This window comes from Bos mutus, chromosome 11 (assembly GCF_027580195.1).
Source record: "Bos mutus isolate GX-2022 chromosome 11, NWIPB_WYAK_1.1, whole genome shotgun sequence".
Classification (NCBI taxonomy): Eukaryota; Metazoa; Chordata; class Mammalia; order Artiodactyla; family Bovidae; genus Bos; species Bos mutus.
The window spans coordinates 91,535,355-91,548,797 of record NC_091627.1 but is presented as its reverse complement, the minus strand read 5'-3'; the positions used below and the strand labels follow the sequence as shown (position 1 = coordinate 91,548,797).

The following is a 13,443-nucleotide window of genomic DNA, read 5'->3' as shown; positions in this document are numbered from 1 at the left end:
AGGTGAAAGAAATCTAGATTCACAGAATTTTTTTTTTTTTATCCCAACCAAAATATTTAACATAGTCTAACACCCAAAAAACTATGCCTTTTATCCAACACCGTACAACATTAAAGTATATTAAGTTTAAATTTAGCATTCAGGTTACTAGTTTGTTTTCCCTACCAAGAAGATGGGGGTCCTGATTTGCAGTAGAAGACTACTCAGAGGAACCTTTTAAGATTAATGGAAAAGTTTGGTCCAAAATGGGTCTTGAGAAGAGAAAAATCTTCGAAATGATAGCTTTTACAGTTTCAGCTTGTGTTCTGAGACTTAAAAAACTGTTTTGGAAGGACACCCCCAGCTACATTTAGACTGGTCCTTTGGTTTAACAATTAATTTGGGAACGGGTGGGGCGTTGTAATACGCGTGCGTTTGGGGAGGTCGTTCGGTTTCACCAAATCCAGACCAGAAGTTTTTCAGATTGCTCAGCACAGGCCCAGACAGGAGGTCTCCTTTGGGCCACAGCCAAACAGCTGCACCGCGCGTGCTGGGAACCGTCCAGGCAGAGGTGGAACCGCAGCAAGGGGCCTCAAGGCGTCTCAGCCAAGTCACACCGTCCGGGGTCCCCGCCTAGCGGAAATACACATCCCAAACCCCTGCTCTCCACCCACCCACCCCGCCCTGGTCCGGATTAGGGGAGCTGGGCGGAGTCCAGGCAGCGGCCACTCCCCGGGCTCGGAAAAAAAACTGGGACGTTACGGACACAGAGCTGGCTGGGCCAGCAGCGCGTGGCACGCGCTCTCCCTCCCGCGCATGCTCCGGCCGGCCGCCTCCGGTCCCATCCCGGGTCCCGCCTCTCTCGCTCTCTTTCCCCCTCCCCCGCCAGCCTCCCTCCGAGCTTGGCCCCTCCGGGCGCGCGGCCGACGTCCCAGTTGCGTGCCGGCGCCTGACTTCACTTCCGGCTAACGCGCGCTGCTTGCCCCCTGGCCCCGGATGGTGACTGGTGGTGGTGCTGCACCTCCCGGGACTGTCACTGAGCCGCTTCCCAGTGTGATTGTGCTGAGCGCAGGCCGGAAGATGGCGGCTGCGGCTGCGGCGGCCTCTGGCCCGGGCTGTTCCTCGGCGGCGGGGGCGGGAGCGGCCGGGGTCTCCGAGTGGCTGGTGCTGCGGGACGGCTGCATGCGCTGCGACGCCGACGGGCTGCACAGCCTCTCCTACCACCCGGCGCTGAACGCCATCCTGGCCGTGACCAGTCGCGGGACCATCAAAGTCATCGACGGCACCTCAGGGGCCACCCTGCAGGCCTCGGCGCTCAGCGGTGAGTGTGCGGCAACGCCGGGCGGGGGCCGGGCCCGCCGCGGGAGGAGCCGGGCCCCGGGATGCCGGGGAAGGAAGCCGCCCAGGCTCGGCCTCCGGAGGAGGGGAGCGGCGGAAGGCAGGGCTGGGGGCTCAGGCCTGGCTGTGAAGGGAGGCCGAGAAGCTGATGGAGGAGGACCGTAGAAGTTGGCTATTTCAGCGGCTGCAGCTGGGAAGGAAAGACGGGCGAGACGGGGAGTGGTGGGAGTTGCCTTTCGGGCTTTGAGCGTCCGGTGTGGGTTGGTCCTCTTGGAGACGTGAGGAGGCCTAAGAGCTCGGCACCGGAGAAGCCCAGGCTCCGGGTTAGGTCCTGGAGAGGGTGTCGGTACAGTTTCTGTTAGAAAGCGAAAGGGTTGCAGGGTTGGTCCGGACTTGAGAGGCCGGTGGCCAGAGGCAAGCGTCCGAGCCGGCATCCAAGCCCTCGCCTCTTGTGGAGAGAGGAGGATCCGCGTCTGTTCCTGGGACCCGCAGGTGCTGGGATGTACGGCAGGCTTCGCGCCCAGCGTGGGGGGTTGGGTGGGCCTGGAGTGGGGGCGGGGAGGGAAGTAGGAGGGCCGGCTGCCTGAACTGTTCCGTCGACCGCTTTAGGGCTCGGGCGGACGCCGTGGAAGACTGGCCCTTGTTCCCCGGCTCGGGGCTTCCGCCTTCTACCCCCCAGGGATGAGAAACTCAGCACCTGCGGTGTATGAGCTGTAGATTCCTTTGGGTTCGTAATGAGGTGAAACTTCCGGCGTTCTCTGCTGGTTTTACCACTGCGAGCCAAGAGTTGGGATAAGGGGGAAATGTGTGAGGCTCAGCGGTGGAGGAGACCAGTTCTGGCTGTTGTAAACCTTAGTCCAGGACGGGACTTTGAGTATGCGAGAGGTGAACGCTCGATGGGCTGTAGTAGAGTGTTTTGGAGTTGTCCTGGCAAGGTTAAGTTTGGGTGAATTGACATTTCATTTGCGGTTGAATGATGAGTGGCTTAATTTAGATGTTACAAATCGAGACTGAAAAGTTAGTATACGAGTTAGACTCCTGCACAGAGTGTAATGTACATAACTGTCCGCATTTAGCCAAGTGGAAGTAGTTACGTGGTTTTACCAATTCACTTGTATTCTAACAGAGCCAAGTAAGGTGGTTATTCTGATTTACTGTTAGGCATTTAAGAGTAAATGGCAATTTAGGGATACAGAGTTAAAGGATTTAATTTTTGTTGATGTGAGCTTTGTGAAAGAAATGGATTTGGATAGCTATAGAAAATAAATCTGAAACACATCTAAAATATACCCAAGAGAAAGTTTGTATTGTAGCCTTGTGATTTTTCTTTTCTTGGCTTAGGCAAAGTACAAATGTGGTGTCCCAGATGTAGCAATGAGCATTCGCTGCAACTTGGGCATAACAGCTTGTCTCTCTGTATGGGAGGGTACTTCTCATTAATAGTTGGATTTCTTTCTTCTTAAACTCACTTAAATATATTTCACATCTGAAAAGGTATAAAGAACAATTGTGACAGACAACCATGTATTCCAGACTCAAAAAAACATTACAAACAGTGTTGAAGTTTTCTGTGTCCCTTCTGGATTGCATTCTTCCTGTTCTCTCTTTATACATGTCTTTATGTATTTTAGTATATACCTTTATGTTTAAACAGTATCTATTGGTGTCTTTCATGATTTTAAACTTTTAATAAGTAGTATCACAGTGTATGTATTTCTATTTCTATAAAAAATCTTATTAACAAAAGTCTTAAAATGTTTTCAATAGAAAGAGGACTCTTTAAGGGGTGTTTTTGTGTCTGGAGGCTGTGTTTCAGAAAGGTTATATGTGCCAGAGTTAGTTATAAATGATTGGGGAAATTGGATGTAAATGAATGTGCCTGTTCATGAAAAGGGAAGAAAACAGTCACTCACATGGTAGATTGCTAAAGGGGAGGGCTTTGGGTACATAATAAAAGTATAAAGGTAAATACATAAACTACAGCACTGATTGCAATTCATGGGGTTGCAAAGAGTCAGATACGACTGAGCGACTGAACTGAACAGAACTGAACAGCACTGATTTGAGATAACTTAGTTGAGGTAGGTTGGAACATTTAATTGGGAAGTATGGAAATGGATACAGTAGTGGATGGACGTGCACTGAGAATTGAGTAGTATGTGATTAGAATTATGTAGAAGAGTTTATGGCAAAACAAGGATTATAAAGCAGGTTTAAAAGTAACAATGGAAAAATTCAGAAATGTTTTCATATATGAGAAACGCGGTTGATTAATAATAATGATCAGAAGTCGTATAGGGTCCTGTATGTGTCATGTCTTCAGATGATTGGCCAAGGAATGAGGGATTTTATGTTTTGCCTTGAACATGCAAGTACTTGGTAGGTTTGCTTTTATTGGTGAATAGAGGGTGACAGTTCTGTCAGTAGAATGGGGAGAAGGTGCCATTAGTAACCATGGTCCTAACATGACCCATCTTTCCAGTTCTTGGGCAGTGAGCCACCTACTTTTCTACCCCCAGAGGAAAGACATCTTTGGGTAAGGGGATATGGAGTGATGTAACCATATAGAGCTTTATTGGGTGACAGTGTAGTCTTATGGATGGGTTCAGTTTATGGGGTTATGGGTAGCCTATTGGTGTAGATTGGAAATCGAAAAATGAGCAGGACTTGTATGTATATGTATTCACTTGTATGGCAATGATGGTGAACTTTTTATTTTATTTTTAATTAATTTTAATTGGAGGCTAATTACTTTACAGTATTGTGGTGATTTTTGGCATACATCAACGTGAATCAGCCATGGGTGTACACGTGTTCTCCGTCCTGAACCCCCCTCCCACCCCCCTCCCCATCCCGTCCCTCAGGGCCATCCCAGTGCACCAGCCCTGAGCACCCTGTCTCTTGCATCGAACCTGGACTGGCGATCTGTTTCACGTATGATAATATATATGTTTCAGTGCTATTCTCTCAAATCATCCCACCCTTGCCTTCTCCCACCGAGTCCAAAAGTCTGTTCTTTACATCTTGTGTCTCTTCTGCTGTCTCGCATATAGGGTCATTGTTACCATCTTTCTAAATTCCATATATATGCGTTGATATACTGTATTGGTGTTTTTCTTTCTGACTGACTTCTCTCTGTATAATAGGCTCCAGTTTCAGTGATGGTGAATTTTTAACTACCACTGTTGACTACTGTATATCTTCAAACTATGTGTCTCTCACATAAAATATTTATAAATACATTTTTCATTAGAGTAAGGGTCATCAGTATATACTTAGGCAAGTATTTGCTCCTTGTTAGTGTTTTCACAAGTGTGTTAGTTGCTCAGTTGTGTCTGACTCTTTGCGACCCCGTGGACCGTAGCCCACCAGACCCCTCCGTCCATGGAATTCTCCAGGCAAGAATATGGAAGTGGGTGGCCATTTCCTTCTCCAGGGGTTCTTCCCAACCCAGGGTTAAGGTTTATGAATGTGACTTTCAGTTACCTCCATGATCTGGCTTTTACCTGTCTTTCTAGTCTTGTCTCACCACTTTGTTCTGTGAAACTGGTTCATTTAATTTTTCTTCCCAACTGCAGTAATTTTACTCCTTCTTGGAATTCACCAATTCTCTCCAGAAAATTAGATGAATCTTACCCCTGTTTCAGGACCTAGAGCATATCTGTAACTTACTAATTCTTTTTGCCCGAAGTAAGCCACCGAACCCCTAAGCACATCGTCCTATTAATGCCTATTTTAGTAATTTGACAACTTAGCTGTTTGTGATATGTTTCCTGTTTTGAACTATTTAAATTTCATTTTATTTAGTTGTGTGTGAATATATGATGTCTGTTTAACTATATTTCAAACTCCTTGTGGGAAGGAGCCTGTCTACTTGTTTATATCTCCTCCACAGGACGCCTAGTACAATATTTAAATAAATATTTTTGATTTGCTGTATGTATACTAATGAGTTTGTTAAATGGATGCTTCTTTTTAACTGCTCAGTAAACACTTTCTTTGGCTTTGGGTTTTTTTCCTTTCTTTCATAAGTAGATTTTTTTTTTTTAAAGAATCATTTCAGGTTCATAGTAAAACTGAGCAGAAAGTACAGAGTTCCCATATTACTCATGCCTCTATTCCCTTCATTGTCAACATCTGAGACCACACTGGTGTGTTTGTTACCGTCAGTGAACCTGCATTAATGCATCATTATCACCTAAAGTGCATAATTTATATTCGTGTTCACCCTGTACATTCCATGGGTTCTGACTATATATGACATATTGGGGAATACAGTCTCATTAAAAAACCCTTACTCTGCCTATTCACCCCTCTCTCCTACTCTCTGACAACTGTTGATCTTTTTATTGTCTCCACATAGTATGTAGCCTTTTCAGTATGGCTTCTTTCACATAATAATACGAATTTAAGTTTCTTTTATGTCTTTCTGTAGCTTGATGGTTATTTCCTTTTAGCACTGAATAATATATTACATTGTCTGAATTTACCACAGTTTGTCCATTCACCTACTGAAGGGTATCTTGGTTGCTTCCAGTTTGTGACAGTTATGAATAAAGCTGCTATAAATACCTGGGTCTAGGCATTTGTGTGTGCAAAAGTTTTCAGGTAATTTGAGTAAATACCAAGTCCCGCATGACTGCTGGAGCCTATGGCAGCAGTATGTTTAGTTTTGTAATAAATTATCAAACTGTCTTCTACAGTGGCTGTACCATTTTGCATTTCCAGAAGCAACAAATAAGAGTTCCCGTTGCTTTACATCTTCATCAGCATTTGATATTGTTAGTGTTTTGAATTGCTGCTTTTCTAATAGGTGTGTAATGGTATCTCAGTGTTTTAATTTGTAATTCTCTAAAGAAGTATCAATAACCTCAGATATACAGATGACACCACCCTTATGGCAGAAAGTGAAGAGGAACTGAAAAGCCTGTTGATGAAAAGTGAAAGTGGAGAGTGAAAAAGTTGGCTTAAAGCTCAACATTCAGAAAACGAAGATCATGGCATCCGGTCCCATGAGTTCATGGGAAATAGATGGAGAAACAGTGGAAACAGTGTCAGACTTTATTTTTGGGGGCTCCAAAGTCACTGCAGATGGTGACTGCAGCCATGAAATTAAAAGACGCTTACTCCTTGGAAGAAAAGTTATGACCAACCTAGAGAGCATATTGAAAAGCACAGACATTACTTTGCCGACAAAGGTCCGTCTAGTCAAGGCTATGGTTTTTCCAGTGGTCGTGAGTTGGACTGTGAAGAAGGCTGAGTGCTGAAGAATTGATGCTTTTGAACTGTGGTGTTGGAGAAGACTCTTGAGAGTCCCTTGGACTGCAAGGAGATCCAACCAGTCCATTCTGAAGGAGATCAGCCCTGGGATTTCTTTGGAAGGAATGATGCTAAAGCTGAAACTCCAGTACTTTGGCCACCTCATGTGAAGAGTTGACTCATTGGAAAAGACTGTGATGCTGGGAGGGATTGGGGGCAGGAGGAGAAGGGGACGACAAAGGATGAGATGGCTGGATGGCATCACCGACTCAATGGACGTGAGTCTGAGTGAACTCTGGGAGTTGGTGATGGACAGGGAGGCCTGGCGCGCTGCGATTCATGGGGTTGCAAAAAGTTGGACACGACTGAGCGACTGAACTGAACTGAATTTGGTTGAAATGCAGCATCTTCCTGTAGATCTCAGTTTTTGGAAATTGTAAATGATACAAATCATTTCCTATTTCCTGATTAATTTGGGTACATGAAGCCTTCCTAGTCTTGGTTATAAACATGTTATAGAGTTGGGACTGCAACAGCCCTACAAGATAGTTGTCTTCTAGATGCATCTGAGTTCCTTGCATGTTAAGTCGCTTCAGTCATGTCTGACTCTTTGCGACCCCATGGACTGTAGCCCACCAGGCTTCTCTGTCCATGGGACTCTCCAGGCAAGAATACTGGAGTGGGTTGCCATGCCCTCCTCCAGGGGATCTTCCTGACCCAGGAACAAACTCTGGTCTCTTAAGTCTCCTGCATTGTTATGTGGGCTCTTTATAGTAGTGTCATCTGGGAAGCCCATCTGAGTTCTGTATAAAAATTTAATTCAGCAAATATCTTTGTGGGCTATGACTGTGTACTTGTCTCTGTTTCAGTTGACTGACTTTAGTAATACTACATGATGACATATGTCAAAGATTTGGTGTTTTATTAGCAAAACATTTTCTATAATTAGAGTGAATTAATATTCATGTTTGTTTGCTTTGTTTGTTTGTTTGTGTTTTTTGCCTCAATGCATGGCTTGTGGGATCTTAGTTCCTTGCCCAGGGATCAAACCCACACTCTCTGCATTGGAAGCGCTGAGTCTTAACCACTGGATCGCCAGGGAAGTCCCATGAATTAATAGTCTTAAAAAAGATTTTTCTGTGTTTTCAACATCCTCTATATTTACCCAAATTTTTACATTTGCCTCCCACATTTTCCTAACTGTTCAACGTGCAAAGATGGTTTTGCTCTAAGAAAGAATTTATTGTAGTCTTTGTTTTAGTAGTTTTAGACTTATTAATCAGAGGCAGTGTAAGAGATCAATTTCTGGAGCTAAATAGTTTGAGCTTTAGTCTTGGTACTGTTTGATCTTGAAGTGCATCAATAAAGTGAGCATTACAATGTTATCTACCTCATAAGATAGTTGTGAGAATTGAAGTGAGCTAATATATGTTAAACATTAGAACAGATACATAGTGCTCACTCATTAAGTCGAGTCTGACTCTTTTTGACCCTGTGAACTGTAGTAGCCTGCCAGCCTAGTCCATGGGATTTTCTAGGCAAGAATACTGGAGTGGGTTGTCATTTCCTCATCCAGGGTATATAGTATGTGCTCTGTAAATGTTCTTGTAGCAGTGGCCATTTGAAAGTTTGCTGATGTAGTAGATGTTTTTACTACAGGGATTCTGTTGAAATTGAAGTATTTTTTTCTTTCAGTTTTTCACATATGTGGAAATGGGACCAGTGAAATCTGAGAGAGATAAATATTAATATAGAGTAATGATTTTATATTACAAGAGAAATAAATTATGTAAGTTAATTCATTTTGGACTTGAAATTGTTAAAAGAGGCTGGTGATTTCATACATTGTTGAACATGTGGTAGGCATGGGGGCACAAAGTAAGGCAGCCTTTTTACTTTTGAATACATGCTTGGTGATATTTTCAGGTAAGCCATTTTAGCGTAAGTACTCTTAATAAAATATAGATATGCAGATTATGTGAGTTTAGAGAAGGGAGTTTGTTCAATCTGAGGGGAATAGAGAAGGCTTCTCAAAGGATGTTGCCTTTATGATCAGTTTGGGAAGATGAGATAGTGGGAGGGATATCCTAGGCTAAGGTACTTGTTTATACAGAGACAATTAGGTCTTTAAAAGCATATTAAATTCAGGGAAGTTTTGAGGGGAAGAGGAGTTGGGGTTGGATGGTTAGAGTTGAAGCTGAGAGATTGGGAAAGACAAGATCATAATACGTTTTGCTAAGAACTTTGGACTTGATGTCAATGGTAGGCAGCTTTTATAGGTTAAGACACAATCAGATTTTTTTGAAGAAAGATTCCAAGCTAATGCTCAGGTGTGAAAAGTGGCGAGAGCTGCATGTAAGTTAGTTTGAGAGGTGGAAACAATATAATTCGACGAATGTAGGGATGAGGGGAATTGACAAGGTGGCAATTACTCAGACTTAGGTTTCTACTTTGGGTGACTGGGTGAATGAATTAACCTGAATAGCAGTACAAGAAGGTATGGTGAGTAGCTTTTGTTGGCATATGCTGAGGAGCAAGGGGGACATAGTGATTTCAGTTATGTTAATTTTGAGGTTCTTGAAGGACATCCCGGAAGAGATGGCCAGGAGCCATTTGGAAATTCAACTTGAAGGTTTGGAAATAAATGAAGTGTGAAGATTTGGGAATACAGGTTTGGAAGGCATTGCCATTTACAGAGAAAGCCTAGTCTATGGTTAAGTATATTGGCTCCGGAGCCAGATTGAGTTTCAGTCTGTGATTCATCACTTATTAGCTGTGTCCCAAAGCAAGATGCTTAACTCCCTCTGCTCTTAATAATTAGTACCCAACTCATTTGGTTCTTGGAAAGATGTTAAGTAAATTGATACATGTAGATATTATTTGACCCACCATAAACACTCAATAAATGCTACCTTTTGTATTGGTGTTTTTAATTGCATCATTCATTTCAACAAGTGTTTGCCGTATGGGGATAATAAGATGAATTTTAAATCCACTCTTTCCCCAGTTTTGGAAAGCTGTCTAGAAGGGGTGACAGCTCAGCTGAGACTTGAAAGAAATGAAGTTGGCTAGGTAGAGGAAGTAGCATGAGCACAAGTAGGTGCATGAAGCAGGTAATATTTGTTATAAGCAGTTTAGTATTACAGTGCAAAGCATGAGGAAGGGAGTGATGGGAGAGACTGAGGATCTTGGACTTGGTTCTATGGGAGCTATGGCTTCATACTCTTATGTACAAGAACTCCCAGTTTATGGTAAAAAATGTAGGGCCCTATTACGATAGGTATGCTTTTAGCATTAATTGAGAAAATACAGCAAAAAGCTGCTACTTTTAAGTAGTTTTTATTGTAGATGTCTTATTATCTGTGTAATTTGAAAAATACTACAACACACATACTTTGAGCTTTCCTCATTGCTGGCTTAGCCTTGAAGTTTTTTTTTAATAGGGAAACAAATCAATTAACAGTCTTCTGCCTGTACTCCAGCTTCAGAAATTTTGTTGTTATTATCTCCTTGGTCTTTTTGTCTTTGTGGGCTTGTTTAATGCCCTCTTTAATTATTTCCTGTCTTTGCAGTAGGATTGTAGGAGGAAGCAGAAGTAAATTGTATGTATTATGTCCTTGTTTAACTGGAAATCTGTAATTATAACCATATGTAAGTTGTTGAACATTTGGAAATCTATCCTTAGGAATGTTCTCTATAACAATAGATAGAATGTAGACAACAATAGATTTCTGTAAAGTGAAAAAAAAAAAAGTGCAAGTGAAGTCGCTTAGTTGTGTCTGACTCCTTGTGACTCCATGGACTGTAGCCTACCAGGATCCTGTGTCCATGGGATTTCCAGGCAAGAGTACTGGAGTGAGTTGCCATTTCCTTGTCCAGGGGAATCCTCCCGACCCAAGGATTGAAACAGGGTCTCCCACATTGCAGGCAGACGCTTTACTGTCTGAGCCACCAGGGAAGCCCACACTGTAAAGGAGTATATAAAAATAGTGTGAAGGCGGGTGGGAAGTGCCTCTCTGATACGTGCAGTGCACTGCTCAGAGTCTCAGGCAAAAGGTCATTTGGCAAGACACTTCCTGGGTTACCATCTCTAAAATGGGCTAGTAATTCTTGCCCAGGCTACATTATTATGTGATATGATAATGAATGTAGACATTCTTTGTAAGTTGAACTTCATATGTGAGGGATACAACAGGGTTAGCCAAACTCTTTGGGTATAGAGAGGAGAAAATGGAGGTACAAATGACAAAAAGGATAAATTAATTGCTACATAAAGTTAATTGTTTGTGACAAGGGCAGTGCTCCTAGAAGAAATAATTGTGGTCTAGTGTGAGTATGTTAAATCAGGGATGTATTTTTAGAGGAGATAAATATTATGTTTACTTTTTACAGGAATTAATAGCAATATTGGGGCAAATGGAAGTGTCGTCTTTGAAATTTATTGTGGGCACCAGGAATTCAAATCTTTATGATTTGTTTCTATGCTTTTACTTTGATTTATGAAGTTGAAGAGAGACAAGGAAGGCTGGGGAGATAGTACAGGGCAGTGGTTCTCAGCCTTGGTTGCTCCTTAGAGTCATCAGGAGAGTTTTTAAAGACATACTCTGCTAGGGTTCTAGTATTCTAACTTAAGTGACCTGGAGTGGAACCCAAGGCCACTTAAATTTTTATTATTTTAATTTTTAAAGCTTTCTCAGTGATTTTAATGTGCAGGCCAGGTTTAGAGGTTTTAACTTCACATAGAACCCTAAATGAACAAATGTATTTCATATGCCTGGAATAAATGAGAGATTTTATTTCAATTGAATAGTATTCTATTGTTGTTTAGTCACTGTGTCTGACTCTTTTTTGACCCCATGACTGTAGCCTGCCAGGCTCCTCTGTCCATGGGATTTCCCAGCAAAGAATACTGGAGGGGGTTGCCATTTTCTTTTCTAGGGGATCTTCCCGACCCAGGAATCAAACCTGTATCTCCTGCATTGGCAGGTGAATTCTTTACCATTGAGCCACCAGGGAAGCCTCAATAGTATTTATTCTGTTTAGGCTTAATTTTTTTTTTTTTTTTGGTAAGAAACACCTCCCAAGTTAGTTTCTTTGCTAATAAAACCTACCCCACAGTAAATTAAATTATAAGTGAAATACGCTTATAAGCAGAACGGTACCAAGGGCCAAATTCCTGTTGCTTTCTTTTGTACTTTTCTGATGTAATGCATTTTTGATTTTTTTTTTTTTAATCAGTTAAGTGCTATGATACTTTTCACCAAAATGCCACTGCAGCAGGGACCTACTACTGGGAGTATGAGGAGAGGAGAGGGGAAAAAGCAGCTGTAGAGGGCAGAAATGGCTGGGATTATCTACCAGATCAGCTGTTTCATGCCTAAAATGTCTTTGTTTTATGTTGTATTAAGAAAATAACTAACTACCAGAATGTTACATTTTATCATATTAGAGCTTAGTGGGTTTTAAAAAATATATACTTTTATTAAATTATATGGCTTTGCGGGGTCTTTGTTGTCGAGTGGGCTTTTCTCTAGCTGTGGTGAGCAGAGGCTACTCTAGTTGTGGTATGCGGTCTTCTCATTGCGGTGGCTTCTCGTAGAGCGTGGGCTCCAGGGAATGCAGGCTTCAGTGGCTGTGACACTTGGCTCAGTAGTTGGGGCTCCCGGGCTCAGTAGTCGTGGTGCACAGGCTTAGTTGCTATGTGGGATCTTGTGGGACCAGGGATTGAACTTGTGTCTCCGGCATTGGCAGGTGGATTCCTTACCACTGAGCCAGCAGGGAAGCCCTAGAACTTAGTTTTAATATGTTAAAAAGTTCTTCAAAACTATGAAAAATGATTCATTTATTCAAAAACATTTACTGTGTGTCAAAAACTTATTGTTTATCAACAAAATCCTTTCCTAGAGCTCTGGTTTAGTGAAAAGAGGTATATTACACATACATGCAGGTGATGGTAGACACTATAAGAAATCAAAACTGCTACGAGATGGTGGTGGGTAAATTTGTACTGTGTGGTCTGGGGGGGAGTCTCTCTGAGACGGCCCTTGAGCAGATCCTAATGATGTGAGAGAGCAGCAAGGCAGGTATCCAGGGGAAGTTTCTGTTGGCTTGTTACTGTAGTATGGGGAAACAGCTGGATGGATTTTCATCATATTTGGATGGAATTTCACTTGCACTGATTTAAAATGTAGATTCAATGAGGAGTGATGAGACTGGTGTGATTACTAGTCTCAGAGAAAGGTGCCATCTCTGTTAAACAAAATAATTTCAAATATGAGCTCCAAATAGAAATTCACAAGGGTACATGTTCCAATTGTAGAATTATATTGATTTGTAGCTGAGTTACTTCTCACATGGGCAACTTTCTGTAGCAACTGGAATTTATATACAGATGATAAGGGTTTTTATGCAATATCAGATAGGGAAATTAGTCCCCAGACTTTACTTAATTATAGCCAGGTCAAAATCCTGAAGGAAGAATGTAATCTATATATTGAAGACTGGTTGAGAGATTTAACTGTGACAAATTTTCATATATATTGTTCAGTTTGTCACAGTTAATTGAATGAAACATATGAAAAGGGCCCCACAGTTTCTTGCAGGGAGTAGTAGTAAGTCCTTAATGATTGAGTCCTATCTATGGAAAGTTTTCAGTGGTGATTATGTTCTCAAAACTTTCTCAGTTGATGTCAGGTAACTTAAGATTATTTAAAATAAGTGGGAGAGAATTGGAACCTTAAATTCTGTATCTTTCAGAGAACCTCTTCCATGTTTAGGTAGATGTTGATTTTCCTGCCTGGAAAAATACTATCCCTGCTTTGTATTTTATCCATTTGCTACTTTTCCTTATGGCCTAGTCACCGAACT

At 42.2% G+C, this 13,443-nt stretch overlaps 1 protein-coding gene across 8 annotated transcripts in view; it reads left to right on the top strand.

Moving 5' to 3' along the window:
• Positions 1-844: 844 nt before the first annotated feature.
• BIRC6 (baculoviral IAP repeat containing 6) overlaps positions 845-13,443 on the top strand; it is a 216,187-nt gene continuing 203,588 nt past the window's right edge. For 7 of the 8 annotated variants that reach the window (XM_070379760.1, XM_014477364.2, XM_070379758.1 and 4 more), the window contains exon 1: positions 850-1,300. In XM_070379760.1, the coding sequence (XP_070235861.1) occupies positions 976-1,300 (325 nt within the window). In that variant the 5' untranslated portion in view covers positions 850-975. Of the gene's footprint in view, positions 1,301-13,443 lie in introns of all 8 variants that reach the window. The other variant, XR_011466116.1, reaches the window with a different exon arrangement.